This window comes from Paroedura picta, chromosome 1, assembly GCF_049243985.1.
Source record: "Paroedura picta isolate Pp20150507F chromosome 1, Ppicta_v3.0, whole genome shotgun sequence".
In the NCBI taxonomy this organism is placed as follows: domain Eukaryota; kingdom Metazoa; phylum Chordata; class Lepidosauria; order Squamata; family Gekkonidae; genus Paroedura; species Paroedura picta.
The window spans coordinates 182118058-182135052 of NC_135369.1; the positions used below are offsets into that span (position 1 = coordinate 182118058).

At 45.1% G+C, this 16995-nt stretch overlaps 1 protein-coding gene across 4 annotated transcripts in view; it reads left to right on the top strand.

The window, feature by feature from the left end:
• Positions 1-16995, top strand: part of PLCB4 (phospholipase C beta 4) — a 199538-nt gene that overhangs the window by 69365 nt on the left and 113178 nt on the right. For all 4 annotated transcript variants that reach the window (XM_077314657.1, XM_077314638.1, XM_077314629.1 and 1 more), the window contains 4 exons: positions 7513-7611; positions 11592-11672; positions 12800-12859; positions 16460-16603. In XM_077314657.1, coding sequence (XP_077170772.1) covers positions 7528-7611; positions 11592-11672; positions 12800-12859; positions 16460-16603 — 369 coding nt within the window. In that variant the 5' untranslated portion in view covers positions 7513-7527. The remainder of the gene's footprint in view (positions 1-7512; positions 7612-11591; positions 11673-12799; positions 12860-16459; positions 16604-16995) is intronic.

Below are 16995 nucleotides of genomic sequence, written 5' to 3' on the forward strand. Positions count from 1 at the left end.
AGGAGATAATGGGCAACCTTTATGTTGCCTTTCCGTATTTGAATTTTATATTCTATAAGCATTCCATTTACTAAAATTCTGGCCCCTTTTCTTGAATATATTTGCCGAATGAGTTTAAGGGAGGTTTTTCCACTGTCCATAGTATACAAAGTTGCTTGCAGAAAGTCCCATTGAACATTATCAAATGCTTTCTCTGCATCCAAAAACATAAAAGCTGCACATTGTTGTGTCTTATGGGTGTATTTCATTGCATTAATCACTAACTAATATTGTTTTTCATATTTCAGGCAAAAGCCTGTTTGATCAGCATGAACCACATTGCCAATACATCTCAAATCTCTCTGCTAACATCTTAACAAAGATTTTATAATTTGCATTCAAAAGAGAGATAGGACTATATGATTGGGGCAGATGGGTCTATGCTTTCTTTGTGAATTAAAGCTATTGATGCTTATTCCCATGATTCCAGAAAAGGTCTTTCTGAACTTTCCATAATTTCATTTATTAACTGGTGTAATAGAGTAGTAATAATATGAATATTTTTTTTATAATAGTCTGGTGAGAGTCTGTCCAGACCTGGTACCTTTTCAGATTTCATTGCTAAAACTGCATCGACTTCTTGTATCAATACTTTCTGGTTTATGTTACGAAGATGATCTGCTGTAAACTTCTTTAAAGGAATGTTCTTCAAAGCTTCATGTAGTGGTTAAGAATGTGGACTTCTAATCTGGCAATCTGGGTTTGATTCCCCGTTCCCCCACATACAACCAGCTGGGTGACCTTGCGCTCGCCATAGCACTGGTAAAGCTGTTCTGACTGGGCAGTGATATCAGGGCTCTCTCAGCCTCACCTACCTCACAGGGTGCTTGTTGTGGGGAGATGAAAGGAAAGGCGATTGTAAGTTGCTTTGAGACTCCTTTGGGTAGAAAAAAGTGGTGTATAGCAAGCAATTCTCCTTCTCCTTCCCCTTCTCCTTCTCCTTCCCCTTCTCCTTCTCCTTCTCCTTCTCCTTCTCCTCCTTCTCCTTCTCCTTCTTCTTCTTCTTCTAATATTCCATCTCCAAGTCTAAATGAACATCTTTTTCAGCATAATATGTTGATCCTTTATACTCCAAACAGAAAATAGATTTCTTCAAACTCTATGAGCAAGCCAGTTTCCTGATTTGTCTGCATATTCAATTCCCCCCCCCCAAAAAAAAGTCCTACTTTTTTCTTGTCCCCTCAGTTACTAAATGATCCCACTTGTCCTCAAAGACTTTGTTTCCAAGTTTGTTTAGGTTGTGATTTTTGATATTGCTCTTCTAGTTGATAAAACTGTGTCTATACCGTTTAACTATTGTCTTTTTTATATCTAATTAATGTGCCTCTCATAAAAGCTTTGCTTGCTTTTGTGGAATCTTTTCTTGGGCTTTACAGGTCTTTCCTCCCTTTCCATGACATCCTTGATTCTCATGCCAGGTAGACAGCATACCTCTTGGGACAACAAGTTCAGTCAACATACTTTGACTTCTCTCAGTAGGGAATCCCTATTTACCAGCATTCGTCTCCTAGCCCTAACACATTGGGGAACAGAAGAGGTAGTCCTGTTATCCACAGGGGTCTGTGAAACAGTTTCTGAGCTTCTGGGGAGTTGGGGAAATAGCCCTTGTTCCTGTGGTCCAGAGTCACCTTGTGGTAGAAGAACTTTCAAAGCGAAAGGAACTTTCCAGTAGTAACTGATCTCTCTTTGAATGTTTGTGTTGCAAAAAATGAACTGTGCTCTTTTACGTAAGGTATCACTTGGGAGATCCTTCTTGATCTTTAATTTTGATAGTTTCAGAGTGATTCTTTGCCAGTACAGAATCTCTCACCAGCTTGCTGTCAAAACTTATCAGCACATCTCTTAGTTGCTTATTGCGTGCAGCAGCTTTGGAGAAATTCTTGTATGCCTTCTCAATTTGGATATCTTCTTCTGAGAGATATTCTTGGGGAAGATCTGTCAGCTCTTATTGAAGATCTTACTCAAAATTTTCTGAAATGCCTTTGATTCTTAGGCTGTTTGATCTATTTGAGTCTCTACTTCAAATTTCTCTTCTGCAGTTGTTTTCCAATCCTTCAACTCTGAAACATCACGTCAGCTTGTTGTACTTTAATGGGGTCACACATACACACACACATATCTTTATTATGGTCATAGACCAGCAATGGGGTCTTCCTCTATTCATTTAGAATTTGATTCCACTGTTTTTTTTTTAATCACCTGTTCTTTCAGATAGCTCTTTTTTTGGAGTCTATTAGTTCTTTTCTGACTTCCCCGAGGAGGCTACCAGAGAAGAAATTGGGGGAGGCTAGCGTATCTCCCCATTTCTGCTGGTCATAGCCACGATCGGCCCATGCCTGGTGTGGGAGCTTGCCTGAGGCAAACTTACTGCACCACCATCTTCCCCACCCTCTCCAATTGACATTTCCTGATGCCATCTTAAAGAGCTGGGACACTTTTGCCTGCCTATTTCAGAGTTCTTGGCTGCACCCAGCCCCTCTGGAATGATCCCATGCAGGTTAGGAGCTTGTCTACCGTGGTAGTTTTAGGAAAACCTGTAGGGCAGTTCGGAAGAGCTAAAACTCATGTTTTTGCAAGGGTGTGGGCTGTTTTCTTAAGTTTGCCTTTACAAAGGGTGCTTTGGATTCAGCCCAAATTGTAACGAACTTGAACTTGATAATGGGGGTGATCTGCAATCATCTGGAGAACAATTTGTTGATCCAGGGAAGTCAGCATGGATTTGTCGGCAACAAGTCCTGCCAGACCAACCTGATTTCCTTCTTTGAGTGATGGGCTTATTAGATCATGGAAACTCAGTGGATGTCGTTGACCTAGGTTTCAGTGACGCTTTTGACAAGGTTCCCCATGATGTTTTGATGGGTAAATTGGAGGACTGTAGACTGGATTTTCAGATGGTTGAATGGATAGGAAACTGCACCCAAAGAGTAGTAGTCAATGGTATTTTATTATAGTGAAAGGGGGGGGGGGTTAAGCAGCAGAATGCCACAGGGCTTGGTACTGGGTCCAGTATATTTCAGTATTTTTATCAATGATCTGGATGAGGGGGTAGGGGGATTCCTCATTAAATTTGCGGATGACACCAAATTGGAAGGCGTAGTGAACACCCCAGAAGATAGACAGAGATTTCAATGAGATCTAAACATGCTGGAAAAGTGGGTAAATGAGAACAAGATGCAGTTCAATAAAGAGAAGTGTAGAGTTCTACATCTGGGTCACAAACATAAGAAGCATGCGTACTGGATGGGAGATACTATTGTGCATGAACAAGATCTTGGGGTACTTGTGGCCTGTAAGCTAAATATGAGTAGGCAGTGTGATGGGGTGATAAAAAAGGCAAATGCGTCACATCAAAATAACTTTGGTCCAGTGCTGGAGCACCCCCCCCTCCCCACTGCAACCCAAAGCACCCCTCCAAATGCTGCTTGTGGGGGAAGGGACCCCTAGTGGGAAGGGTAGGGTCAGAGATCTCTGGCAGGGGAAGGGGATGGCTGCCAACATTCCATCTGCAGAAATCCCATTCTTAATCTTCCAAATTTCTAGTTTGCTATTTGTTCCTTGAGTTTACTTTCATAAATATAAACATTAATTAAAGCCCTCTGCAGTGCTAGAATAAACTAATACTAAGTTGTATGCTACTTTAATAAAGTCCGTGTTTATCTAATACTTCATCATACCAGAGATTATTAAAAGGTGGTTCAGAAATCTGATCCTGAGCTTCTAAAAATATGCAATAATTGAAGATCTGGGCCTAGTTAATGCCTGAGGCATGGATGAGGCTATCCCCAAGGAGTTTTGCAGATGTCAAGGCATGGGGAAGAGAAACAAGGGTTACGCTAGAGTTCTTGTTTAGTTGTAGTTGTTTGCTAGTGTATCTATTTTCAAAATTAATTGCTTGACATTAAAACAAGAGAGAGCACTCAAATGTCAATAATTTCCATTGCCCTTCTTTATTTTTTTTCTGAAATATTTTTCATTAGGAGGCAGTGTCATGCATTTGTATTCAGTGCTTGTCTCCACAGCACAGAAAACGCCTTTTCTAACTTCTGATTTAAGTCGTAATTTTAGGAAGGTCATGCGCTTGCTTAAAGTGACCTGCCATGTCTATATTCATTTCCAGGGTGTGGGGGTGGGGGGGAGGGGGGGAACGGAGCTTCCAATGTCTTCAGTTAAAATGTCAAGCCTTAATTCTATTCCTAATCTTTTCTCAAACCACAAAAGGACAAGTTTAAATTCTGTGGGAGATGAGGAGGGAAATAAAAACATAATCCTTCGGCTTTCCCCCTTTTGGTAGTGCAATTTGCTGACTGCCGACGCAGTCAAGCGTGATTGACTGAAATAGAGAAGATACTGTTAATTTTTAATGTCTTTTAAAATATGGTATAGTCTAGCAACTTTTCTCACATAATTGTTGTATTTTGTTGTTCACCCTGTTTGCATCTTTAATTTTGATTGTTTCAGAGTGATTCTTTGCCAGTACAGAATCTCTCACCAGCTTGCTGTCAAAACTTATCAGCACATATCAGTTCATAACATTATGTATGGCTTCTGGGGATTCTTGAGGTATCCATAGGTATCCATGGCTTCTAGCCATGTATATTGTCTTAGAAAATAATCTGATTTCTTGAAGTATGGATTTTTGAAGAATCTGTAGGTATCCATGGCTTCTAGCCATGTATATTTTCTTAGAAAATAATCTTTGATTTCCTGAAGTATGAATCCATAGGTATCCATGGCTTCTAGCCACATATATTTTCTTAGAAAATAATCTTTGATTTCTTGAAGTATGGATGCTTGAAGAATCCATAGGTAACCATGGCTTCTAGCCACGTATATTTTCTTAGAAAATAATCTTTGATTTCTGCCCTTCTCAAAAATTAAGAGTAAATATTGTTTGATGTTGCTTGAGGATTTTCATGTTCGTGTACGGAACATATTTAAATTTGGGCTCTTGTATAGCTGACTCTGCTTCCTTTCTATATGAGATAAATGTCAAATTGTGTAATGATGTTACTTTCCTGACCTGGTTGACTGATGCAATCTCGTCTGATCTCGGAAGCTAAACAGGACTTGGATGAGGGACCCCTGAGGAAGTCCGGGGGCGCTATGCAGAGGGAGGCAAATGACCTCTGTTAGTCTCTGGCATTGAAAACCCCCTTGAGGGGGTCACCATAAGTCAGTTGTGACTTCGTGGCAATGTTTTTAAAAAATCAATGATACTTTCCTTATGTGGAATAATTGATGACTAAATTGTAACCTAATTAGTTGTTTCTGTGGCTCAGTGGCAGAGCATCTGCTTGACATGCAGAAAGTCCCAGGTTCAATCCCCCAAACCCCAGTAGGATCAGGTCATAGGCCATATGAAAGGCTTCAGCCTGAGACCCCGGGCCCCTGCAGTTAGAGTAGAAAATACTAACCTTGATATCCCAGGGGCCGCTAAAGACAGTGCAGGAAGTGAGCCAGAATATAGATCAGGCTTTCTCAAACAGGGTTTCCTGAATGAGTGGGAGTTAGTTAATTTTTAATATTTTTTTAAAATTTGTTAAACATTGATTGAGTGACATGGCCACATATGGTCGGGCTGACGTGCTCCCCCTCCCCAAATGGCCAATGATGGCTCTGTAGGGGGTGGGAAGGGGTGTGCACACATCTATGCTTCCCAGCCATATCTTGTACGATTGTGCCACTTCTGGGGTTTCTTGAGGGCTGGGGTTTCCCAACGGTTTTGTTCCAGGGCAAAAAGCTATACAAAGTTTGCTAGTTCTGCACTGAACAGAAAACACAAGAAGCTGCCACCTTATAAGAGAGTCAGACCGGACCAAGCATGGTCAATCCCAGTGGGGAAGGCCTCAAACAGTGCTCCCCTGCCCAGAGAACAGGGCTGTAGTAGCATGCGGAAGTGTTTGCTTTGCCATTGATCCCATGGCTCCTCACCTTTGGGTCTTCACTGCCCTTATCTGATTTGCTGTCTGATGAAGTGATTTCAAAAGGCATGGTTAGAATGATATCTTATTAGAATGCCTTCTTTCCTCCTCCTCCTCCTCCTCCTCTTCTTTCTGCTCTTGAGAGGGCATCTATATACGGATTACAATTGTGAAACTCTGTAGTTTCCTCTCCCAATACAAAGAAATGAGGGGGATAAGATGCACTGTGGCGTAGTAGTTCAGAATGTCCAACCAGTATCTGGGAGACAATTTTTCAAATCTCCTTTTATGTAATGGAAGCACACTGGCTGATCTTGGGCCAGTCACACACTCTCTGCCTGGCCCGCCTCACAGGGATCTTAGAATCATAGAATCATAGAGTTGGAAGGGTATGTCCAGGGTCATCTAGTCCAACCCAATGCACAATGCTGGAACTCAACAACTACCTGCCTACCCACAGTGACCTCCAATTTCATGGCCAAATGATCCCCCCACCAATAATCTCATAATTCAGCCTGGCCTGGAGGAAATTCACCTACCCTTCTTGGGAAGATAGAATAGAGAATTATGTACACAGGAAGAAGGGGTTTTATACCCTACCTTTCACTATCAAAAGGGAATCTCAAAGAGGAATAGGCACAAACTGATTCATGAGCCAAAATTCATCATGAATCTGGCCTGGTTTGTGGCCACCATGTTCATGGGAGGTGCCTTCCCCAAACATTCCCTACTCTTTTGTCTAGTTCAGCTGAGCAGAGTTGTCTGCCCATCAACTGTTAGGTTGAAATGGCTATGAGCCATTTAAACCATTCACTTAGCTCCCCCCCCCCCACTTCAAACCAAGGAGAAGTGAAACAGACCACAGAAAATGGCTGACAGCCACATAATGGAAAGAAACGGGGGCGGCACCAAGGCAAAATAAAAAGAAAGAAATGGTGCAAAAGAAAAGGGATCTTTATTGGTTGAATAACCTCTCTGTGTTTTGTGTACAGCTTCATCAGGGGGAGTTTACTGGTAGCTATTTTATCAGTTCCTTTCATAAATATGTGTAGACCCACTAAGCTGTAAGGTTTAAATGGCTGTCAGCCATTTCACTGATTGATTTATCCCCCCTCACCCCAGCCACTTCTAATTTTTCCTTCTGGACGAAAATTGACTGCGGGTAGTTTGTTTCAGGTCTTCTGCTTTGGTTTGGGGTTTGGCTCTAGAACACCCTGAACCCTGGATTGGAGTGGGGAGTCAAATCCAGTTCTCTGTATTAGGAGCTGCCACTCTTAACCACTCAATCTTATACTGAATCAAACCTCTGGGTCCATCAAAGTCAGCATTGCCAATTCAGACTGGCAGGTGATCTCCGGGGTCTTAGGCTTTTATCTTCCACTGATCCTTTTGGCGGGAAATGATGGGCATTGAACCTGGGACTTTTGGCGTGCAAAATGGAAGCTGAATTGGGGAGTAGGCAGAGTGTCTATGAATTAAATAAATAATTCATGTGTGGACCCACTAAGCTGTAAGGTTTAAATGCTAATTTCTCTTACTGGCTTTGTTTCAGGGTTTTTAAAAGATAATGGCAAAACCATACGAATTCAACTGGCAGAAGCCAGTTCTCTCGTTTCTTCAGGAGGGTGCCATATTTGACAGATATGAAGAGGTAAGGTGTTTTGCTTGATGTTGCCTGCAACTAATATGGGCTTGTCTGTCTGTCTGTCCACCCATGCACCCACCTTGATCCTTGATGCAGTAAGAGTTAGAACAGGGGTAGGCAAACTGTGGTCCTCCAGATGTCCATGGACTACAATTCCCATGACTAAAATTCTCATGGGAATTGTAGTCCATGGACATCTGGAGGGCCACAGTTTGCCTACCCCTAAGCTAGAGTATATGTTGTGTGGAGAGGAAGGTGATTGTTAGCCACTTTGAGGCTTCTTCAGATAGTAAAAAGCAGGATACAACCATCCAAGCTGTTCTTCTTCATGGTGCCCCCAGAAGCAACATCTCAGGGCACTAGCAGATGTGCCTTCCATCCATGGAAAATGATCTTTGGCACCACTGCCTTGTTGCTACACAGCTTTGTTGTCAAACAAATGAAATCTTGGCAGTCGTACGTGTGAAAAGGATCTGGGAGTCTTAGTAAACCAGACACTGAACATGAGTCAGCAGTGTGACTCAGTAACTAAAAAGCCAAACAGGATTTTGGGCTGTATTAAAAGAAGTATGGAGTCCAGATCATGTAAGGTGGTCTTTACTCCGCTCTGGTTAGACCTCACTTGGAGTACTGTGTTCAGTTTTGGGCACGACAGCTAAAGAAAGATGTAGAGAAACCGGAGCTTGTCCAGAGGAGGGCTACAAAGGTGGTGAGGGGTTTGGAGACCGTTGTATGAGGAAAGGCAGAGGGAGCTTGGTCTGTTTAGCCTGGAGAGAAAGCGACTAAGAGGTGATATGATAACCATCTTCTTTTGAGGGGCTGCCATATATAAGATGGAGCAGAGTTGTTTTGTGTAGCCCCAGAGGATTGGATCAGAACCAATGGGTTGAAATTAATTCAAAAGAATTTTTACCTAAACATCTGGAAGAAGTTCCTGACAGGGGTTTTCCTTAGTGGAAAAGGTTTCCTCATGAGGTGGTGGGTTCTCTTTCTTTGGAAGTTTTTAAGCAGATGCTAGAGAATCGTGATAACCATCTTCAAATACTTGAAGGGCTGTCTTATAGAAGATGGAGCAGAGTTCTTTTCTGTTGCCACAGAGGGGTAGACCAGAACCAATGGATTGAAATTCATTCAAAAGTATTTTCAGCTAAACATCCGGAAGAACTTCCTGACAGTTAGAGCGGTTCCTCAGTGGAACATGCTTCCTCAGGAGGCAGTGAGTTCTCCTTCTTTGGAATTTCTTAAGCAGGGACTAGATAGTCATCTGACAAAAATGTTGATTTTATGAACTTAAGCAGATTGTGAATGGGTGGGCAGGGATATGTCATTGTCTTTCTCTTGTGGCCTTGCCTTGCATACCCAGGGAATTGCTGAGTGCCACTATGGGATGGTAGGTGAATTTCCTCCAGGCCAGGCTAGATTCTGGAGATTTTTGTTGGAGGGGGACTCACATGGGCATGAAATTGAGGTCATCGTGGGCTGGCAAGTAGTTGTGAGTTCCTGCATTGTGCGGGCGGGTTGGACTAGATGACCATGAAGATCCCCTCCAATTCTTTGATTCTATGACCTCTGCTCCATCCCCTTGAAGCTGTCTGTGATGAAAGCCATCACCACTTCTCATGGCAGTCTTGTTTGATGCTTTAACAGTGTTTACATAAACCAAACCTCTGGCTTAATCTGCCTGGCCCTTGATAGATTAACCAAGGGGTCCATTTAACAAGATGAGCAAGAGACAAATTAAAAGAAAATTAGTCTCAATAAATCCCTTCCGTAATACTTGACTTCAGCCTCTAATCTCATGAAACGAAGAGAAAGTAGTTCTGAAAATCCCGGCCTACCCAGGCAGCTAAGAGATTCTATCCCTAATAGTTGCATCAGCAGAAAGTAAGCTCAGAAAGTCAGTCTTGCTAAATGTTCATTATTTGCAAGCCAGTCCATCCATAATGACGTTTTGCTCTGCAGTGACCGGCCCTGTTTCCGGTGGTGTGTTTCCCTTATGGGAATGCTGTTTCCTCTTCTTGTAGGCATGCAGAGACCATGCAGAGCTCTTTTTAGGGAATGCGAGACCTCTCCAGCTCTTTTTTCTCGACTGGGCCAAGCAACCAAAGCTGTTACCGTGAGGACAGTGTAGGAAGGCCGGACTAGACTCCCATTCCCTGCAGCCTCCCAGCCTGCGGAGTGCAAATGCCAAGGAACTGGGCTCTGTCGTGCTCTGCAGTCGTTGTGCCCCTGGTGAGGCATAGGCTGCCCATAGAGTTTAAGAGGTTGTGCCACGACCCCTTCGGTGACAACCTGCATCCTGACGGGACAGATGCTTTCAGGCTCCGCATGGTGCAGGCCCCAGCATTCCCTCCCTTTCCCCCCACTTATATATGCGTCCCACCTGGGTCAGGCATTTATTTTTACTCAGTGGTTGAAATCCCAAAACCAGAGGGACAGGGCAAGAGTATTTGTCAAGTGGGAATGTTGCGTGTGCGCTAGCAAATCCGGTACAGCCCCTTATATTGCTTGAAAGCCGCCTCGAGATGACCTGTTTAATCAATCAATCAGTCAATCAATCAATTAATTAATTGGTATACCACTCCTCCCAACAAGTTGGCTCGGGGCGGCTCACAAAACAAAATGGGTGCAAGGCCCTATCACAATAGAACAGTAAAATAAAAAAACAATCCCCCCCCAAATTAACAATAAAGTCTATCAAAAATCTGCCCAGTCTCGCCCTGCATGCAGATCCAAGGAGCTCTTAACAGCCCTTCCACACCAATTATATTGTTACCAATAATAGAGCAGGTTAAAAATGTCTGGGCTCAGCAGCGGAAGGCTCGGGTCAAGAGAGGTGGGATATAAATCAAATTATGAATGAATAGTAGAGCCTCTTGTGGCGCAGAGTGGTAAGGCAGCAGACATGCTGTCTGAAAGCTCTGCCCATGAGGTTGGGAGTTTGATCTCAGCAGCCGGCTCAAGGTCGACTCAGCCTTCCATCCTTCCGAGGTCGGTAAAATGAGTACCCAGCTTGCTGGGGGGTAAACGGTAATGACCGGGGAAGGCACTGGCAAACCACCCTGTATTGAGTCTGCCAAGAAAACACTAGAGGGCGTCACCCCAAGGGTCAGACATGACTCGGTGCTTGCACAGGGGATACCTTTACCTTTATGAATGAATGAATGGAATGGAATGGAATATAATAAAATAAAATAAAAGGTTTTAAGTCAGGCCCTTCAGTAGTGGCAGGGGCAAGATGCCAGCAGAGAGGTGCCAACGCTGCCATTCAGGCTCTTCCATTCGTTGACTAAAAGCTCTTTTCAAGAAGTGCTGAACAGGATCTGACCTACGATTGGTGCTGATTTTTCACCCCTGGGATTGCTGCCCTCGGGTGGGTCTCGGAACCTCTATAGCAGCCTACATTATAGCATGAACGACTGCTTTTTATTATCTTTAAACCTCCCTCCGCTCCGGAGGGGTGGGAGGAATAAAGGAGTAAGGGCTGGTGGGGAGGAGTTAGGGCGGGCCCTGTCCGGGATAAAAACTCGGGCCCAATCAGGAGCCGCAAGTAGAGGAGGAGGCTGGACCAGCTGACCGGCCACCCTCTTCACAGTGTGCACGGGTCCTTCTGCCTTCTGAGGCTTGGCCCCATGTTGTCATCTGGAGATTATTGGAAGGGGGTCCAGGGTAAGAGTGAAAACCACCAGTGTAATTCCGGGGGATTAAGTAGAACGATGGCCCCACTGTTGCCCTGGTGCATCCAAGCCCGTGTGACGCAATAGAGAAAAAGCTATTGGGTGCTGTGAAAATAACATGCCGGTTTGTTGGGTTTGTCCTTTGGGTTGTTCATTTATTTTGAGGATTACCTCCATCTGCTGCATGGGTCTGCTGGTTCGAGCGTCTACAATGTTCAAGGATATCTTCTGAAGAATGTAGTCATCGCTGTGCCTTTTAAATTATTTCGTGACTAGCTGGCTGAATACTTTGTGTCTCTCTTTCCCCAGGAATCTTCCGTGTTTGAACCCAACTGTCTTTTTAAAGTGGATGAATTTGGCTTTTTTCTAACATGGAAAAGTGAAGGAAAGGTACCGTTGACTGTGATTTCAGGAACAAACCCCAGTCTGAAAAGCATGCTCACCTGTTCAAGAGCACCATCTTAGCCATTTTATTTATTAGTCTTAACTCCAAAAGATCAGGGCCTTAATTTTTGAGAGGAAATCCACAGCTGGAAAAGCTGGAAAAAGGGCATTTTCATAAAACTTAGCGTCTCACTGTATCCCAGTGGTTCTCTCAACCTTCCTAAATCCGCGACCCTTTAATATAGTTCCTCATGTTGTGGAGACCCCAACCATAAAATTATGCACATGTTCTTTCACAGAAATTAAACCGAAACTGACCCATGGCATGAAGATCCATTGTTCATGATTGTATATGAATTGGTTTCTTTCTGGGGTTTCTCAGTTCAGTTCTGCCTCTTGTCCCACCAGGCACATCTCGCTCTTTTCCACTGCTCTAGGCAGACAAACGCTCGATCTCGATCTACCCCGCAAGGCTGTTGTGTGGATGGCCCCCCCTGGCCAAGCTGCTTGCCCTGCCGCGACCCCAGTGAAAGGGTCATTCAACCCCCAAAGGGGTCCCGACCGACCCCCAGGTTGAGAACCACTGCTGTAGAGGCTCCTCGAATGGAGAAAATACCCCATATGCCAACACGCCTGTTTCAGAGAGATGTGTAAACACAAGAGTTACTGAATGGGCTGTAGACGTATGGAGAACTGCACCAGTGGGTTCAGTTTGCGGGTGGCCTGGGGGATATCTAGGGCCGGCAGGGTTTCCATCTACCTGTCACCGCCCACCTGCAGCACCAGCAGCAGCCCCTCTGCGGACAGCAGGGACAGCGGCCCACCTTCGTTGTTTTCAGAGCTTGCCCTGGCGATAGCAGGTGCTTTACCATCTCCCGTGTGATCCAGATAACCAGGCTTGTAGTTAGTGGATGTTTTGTCAGTTTGTAATTATTCCTTGCTTGGTTTCCTTTCTGGAGATATGGGGGGAAAAGCGACAATGCTTTTGCCCCACTGAACCGGCCGAGCAGCACATTGTGTTGATTGTGTCTGTGCTTCCTGCTGTGGCCTTGCCTTGCTTCCTGCTTGGGTGTGCCCCTCTTACATCAGGCCATGGACCCCACCTGCCCTTTCTTTTGTTTGTGTTTTCCCAGGAAGGGCAAGTGCTGGAATGTTCCCTTATCAACAGCATTCGCTTTGGAGCAGTACCAAAGGTATGTCTGCCGCCCGTTTTACAATATCGTTTGAAGCACTAAAACACGCTTGAAATTGGGGGCGGAGACTGGGATTCTTACAAAAGGCAGAGCAGGAAGTCTAAAGACGGCGGGGCTATCAGAGGACTGCTGTTTCTGGATTGCTGGTGGGGGGGAGGGATAGCACCCGTCAATGTGAATTCTTGAACTGTTTTCTTGTGCCCCCCTTTTAGCCAAAGTAAAAAGGTCTAAGTAATTTTTGCATCCATTGTGTATGAATTGTGTTGGATCAAAAAAAATATATATATTAAAGTTATTTAAAAGGCCGAGAAGGGAAGAAGTGCATTGAGGAAACCTGCTGCGCACAGTCTGGAGTCCAGGGATGAACAAGAAAAGGGAACAGACTTGGCATAGTGTCATGTGTGCAAGCTCTTGAGCAGCTCCTTGCACTTTCCTCCCTCTATACTGTAGCGCTCAGAAAATGGTGGCACAAGATCTTGTGTAAATGGAAATGCAAGTGTTACAGTTATTAATGTTAATGCTATTATTGTTGTGGTTATCTGTACGTTATGGAAAAATTAAGTTCCTTGTATTGTTCTACATTTTATGTAAACCGCTCTGAGCCTCAGGGGAGGGCGGTATATAAATATAAGAAAGGAAGGAGGGAAGGAAGGAAGTGATAATGGCAGAAGTTTGACTTTGTGCAAGCGCCTGCCATGTTTTTTCCCTTCCATTTCCACTGGAGTAAGAGCCATAGTGCAAAGAGAAATTTTGTGCTGGATCTAACCCATAGTTGGGAGGAAAAGGTTCACAACCACAAATAAACTAAAGGGAAAGATGCAGGAGAGTATATCCTTCCTGCAAGAAAACTGCAAGCACAACTTCCTTCCTTCCTTCCTCCCCACACCCTCCCTCCCTCCCTCCCTCCCTCCCTCCCTCCCTCCCTCCCTCCCTTCCTTCCTTCCTTCCTTCCTTCCTTCCTACCTTCCTTCCTGCCTTCCTTCCTTCCTTCCTTCCTTCCTTCCTTCCTTCCTTCCTTCCGAGGTCAGTTTCCTTCCTTCCTTCCTCCCCACCCCCTCCCTCCCTCCCTCCCTCCCTCCCTCCCTCCCTCCCTCCCTTCCTTCCTTCCTTCCTTCCTTCCTTCCTTCCTTCCGAGGACTGGTCAGTTTCCTTCCTTCCTTCCTTCCTTCCTTCCTTCCTTCCTTCCTTCCTTCCTTCCTTCCTTCCTTCCTTCCTTCCTTCCTTCCTTCCTTCCTTCCTCCCCACACCCTCCCTCCCTCCCTCCCTCCCTCCCTCCCTTCCTTCCTTCCTTCCTTCCTTCCTTCCTTCCTTCCTTCCTCCCCACACCCTCTCTCCCTCCCTCCCTCCCTCCCTCCCTCCCTCCCTCCCTCCCTCCCTCCCTCCCTCCCTCCCTCCCTCCCTTCCTTCCTTCCTTCCTTCCTTCCTTCCTTCCTTCCTTCCTTCCTTCCTTCCTTCCGAGGACTGGTCAGTTTCCTTCCTTCCTTCCTCCCTCCCTCCCTCCCTCTGCTAAAAAAAGCATCTCTGTGCAATGAAATCAGGAGGAGACTCAGCGTTTTAAAAGTCAAGCTGAGCATTCACAGAACCTGATGGGTATTTGAGTATCATGATATACTTACGTAATGTCTCACATCACCAGTCGAAAACATTTGCCAGGCAAGGGGCTGTGTACGCAAGCTCTGCCGTTACTGGGCTGCTGAATTCTCAGGGGCAGCAGGAGCAGCTTTCCCCCTTGCTGGAAGCCCCCGAGTTCACTGATCAAGCTCTTTCCTATCCCTACCTGAACCTTTCCCATAGGTGATGCAGAGGTATTTGGCTGAGACCACTTCTGTGTGCCAAGTAGAGTCTCGGGTCAAGGTCTTTCCCATCACCTACGACCTAATCTTTGTACCCAGAGATGCTGGCGATTGAACCTGTGACCTTCTGCATGCAAAGCAGATATTTTCCTTCTGAAACAGTCCCTCCTGAGGCACATATGTGCAACTGTATGATACCTGAAGTGCAGCTTAATGCTACCAGTAACATGGCTGTGTCATGCCAGAGGGATCTTGGGAAAGAGAAATAAGCTGCACATTTGCTCCAAAGAAATGTCACCTCCCCCTCCCAATCTTTGAGCTGAATATCTCGCCCTCCTAGAGCTGATGGAGAAAAAATTATTGATTATTATTATTATAGATTCAGGTATGTCGCCATTTTGGTCTGAAGCAATAGAACAAACGTGGAGTCCCTTGGCCCCTTTCAAGACCAGCAAGTTTAATTCTGGAAGAAGAAGGCATGCGCAGAAAAGCTTATGCCCAGAATTAAACTTGCTGGGTATTAATACTGTAATCTCTGTCCTCTGGCACATCAGGATCCTGCTGGATGAAAAGAGCCTTACATAATCATTGATTGCAGTTCAAATGTGTAGCTCTGCTTTCATGGGCCAGTTGTCTGGATCCGTGAGTGAGTCACGAAGGACACGTTTTCTTATTTGTGCAAATGATGTCTCAACGAACATATGAAGCATCATTAAAAGAGGCTTACAGGTTAAATGTGTGAAAAACCGACTGTGTGTTTCTGCTTTGGCTCCAGCAAAGAGCAAGAGTCCAGGAGCACCTGAAAGACTAACATTTGTGGCAGGGGAGAGCTTCTCTGAGTCACTGCCTGCTTCTTCATGTACCTGTGTTAGTCTGTGTGCAGCAGGAGAAAAAAGCAAAAGTTCAGGAGCATCGTCAAGACTAACACAATTTGTGGCAGGGGAGGGGAGGGGAGGAGCTTTCCTGAGTTACTAAATGAGCAGTGACTCTCGGAAGCTCCTCCCCTGTCACAAGTTCTGTTAGTTCTGAAGGCGTTCCTGGGCTGAATCTGCACGGAGCTTTTATTCCAATCCCAGGTCAATTCAGTGCCTGCCGTCTCCACTGAATGCTATTTCCATTTTGATTTTGGCCGATTTAAATTTTCCCTCTGCAACAAGCAGGATTGATCCGGAGAGACCCTACCTTTTCCCCGCGATATCCTGGAGTGGATATAAACCTCAATATTTGAAAAATTGCCATGAGTATAGGTGCAGCTCTCTACTTATCCCAAACTAACTTGCTGCCTCAAACCTCCAACTTTGTAGAAAAGCCCTGATTGGCCAGGGCACCAGTTCAAAGGATTCTTCATTCCCATGTTGCAAGTCTTTCCTTAAAGGGGAAGCGCTAACTTCTCTCAGCAGAAGCTCCAGAAGCCCTAACTTCTCTAGGCAGAGATTTGCCTCTTGGTTTTTTCCCCTTCTCCTCTGCTGTCTCCAGTCCTCCCCCAAGAAAAGAAAGAAAGAGGCTCCTGATGTACTTGACTCCCCCCTTCTTCCGAGCTTCCCTAATCGAGTGCAGAACATTTTTCTGTTTCAATGCGGGGGGGGGGGGGATGGAGGATAGAGGAAGATCCGAGTTCAAATCGATCTGAATTTAGCAGGATCCACAACGGAATAAACAAAAGTAAGTGCAGAATGCAGAATCAGTCCTGGACTCTTGTTCCTTCCTGGTGCTGTGGACAGACTCACATCTCCCCACCCCCCAGCCCCCCAATCTTGATCCTGCTTTAGGTCTAGATGACTAATAAGGTCTGCATTGTGTTTAACAGGACCCCAAGATATTAGCTGCTCTTGAAGCGGTTGGCAAAACAGAAAATGAGCTGGAAGGGCGCATCCTGTGTGTCTGTAGCGGCACCGACCTCGTGAACATCAGCTTCACATACATGATGGCAGAGAGCACGGAAGAAGCTAAGGTATTGCACAGTTAAACAGCACTTCTTTGGACCTGCGGCAATCCCATCCCATTATATAAATCCCAAATGCTCCTTGGAGGATTCGCAAATAGTCAGGGAAATAACACCGAATGCAGATCTGATGGCAGGTTTGCCCCCCTCCGCCCACACCGCCCCCCAGCTGCAACGAAACCAAGCCACGGAGTTCTCCTGTGTGAGTCAGTGTGGCCTTGGGTGTTTCCGCTGAGTAGGAAGATGACCGAAGGGCAACCTAGGAAGTGTGTAGATGTGCGATAAAATTAAATTACAGTGGGAGATGTTATCTGGAAGTCTTCAGAATTTGGACGGCTGGAAGACTGTTAGAACTTGGCTTTCATCTGAATAATAAAAAAAAATAATGAAAGAATCACACT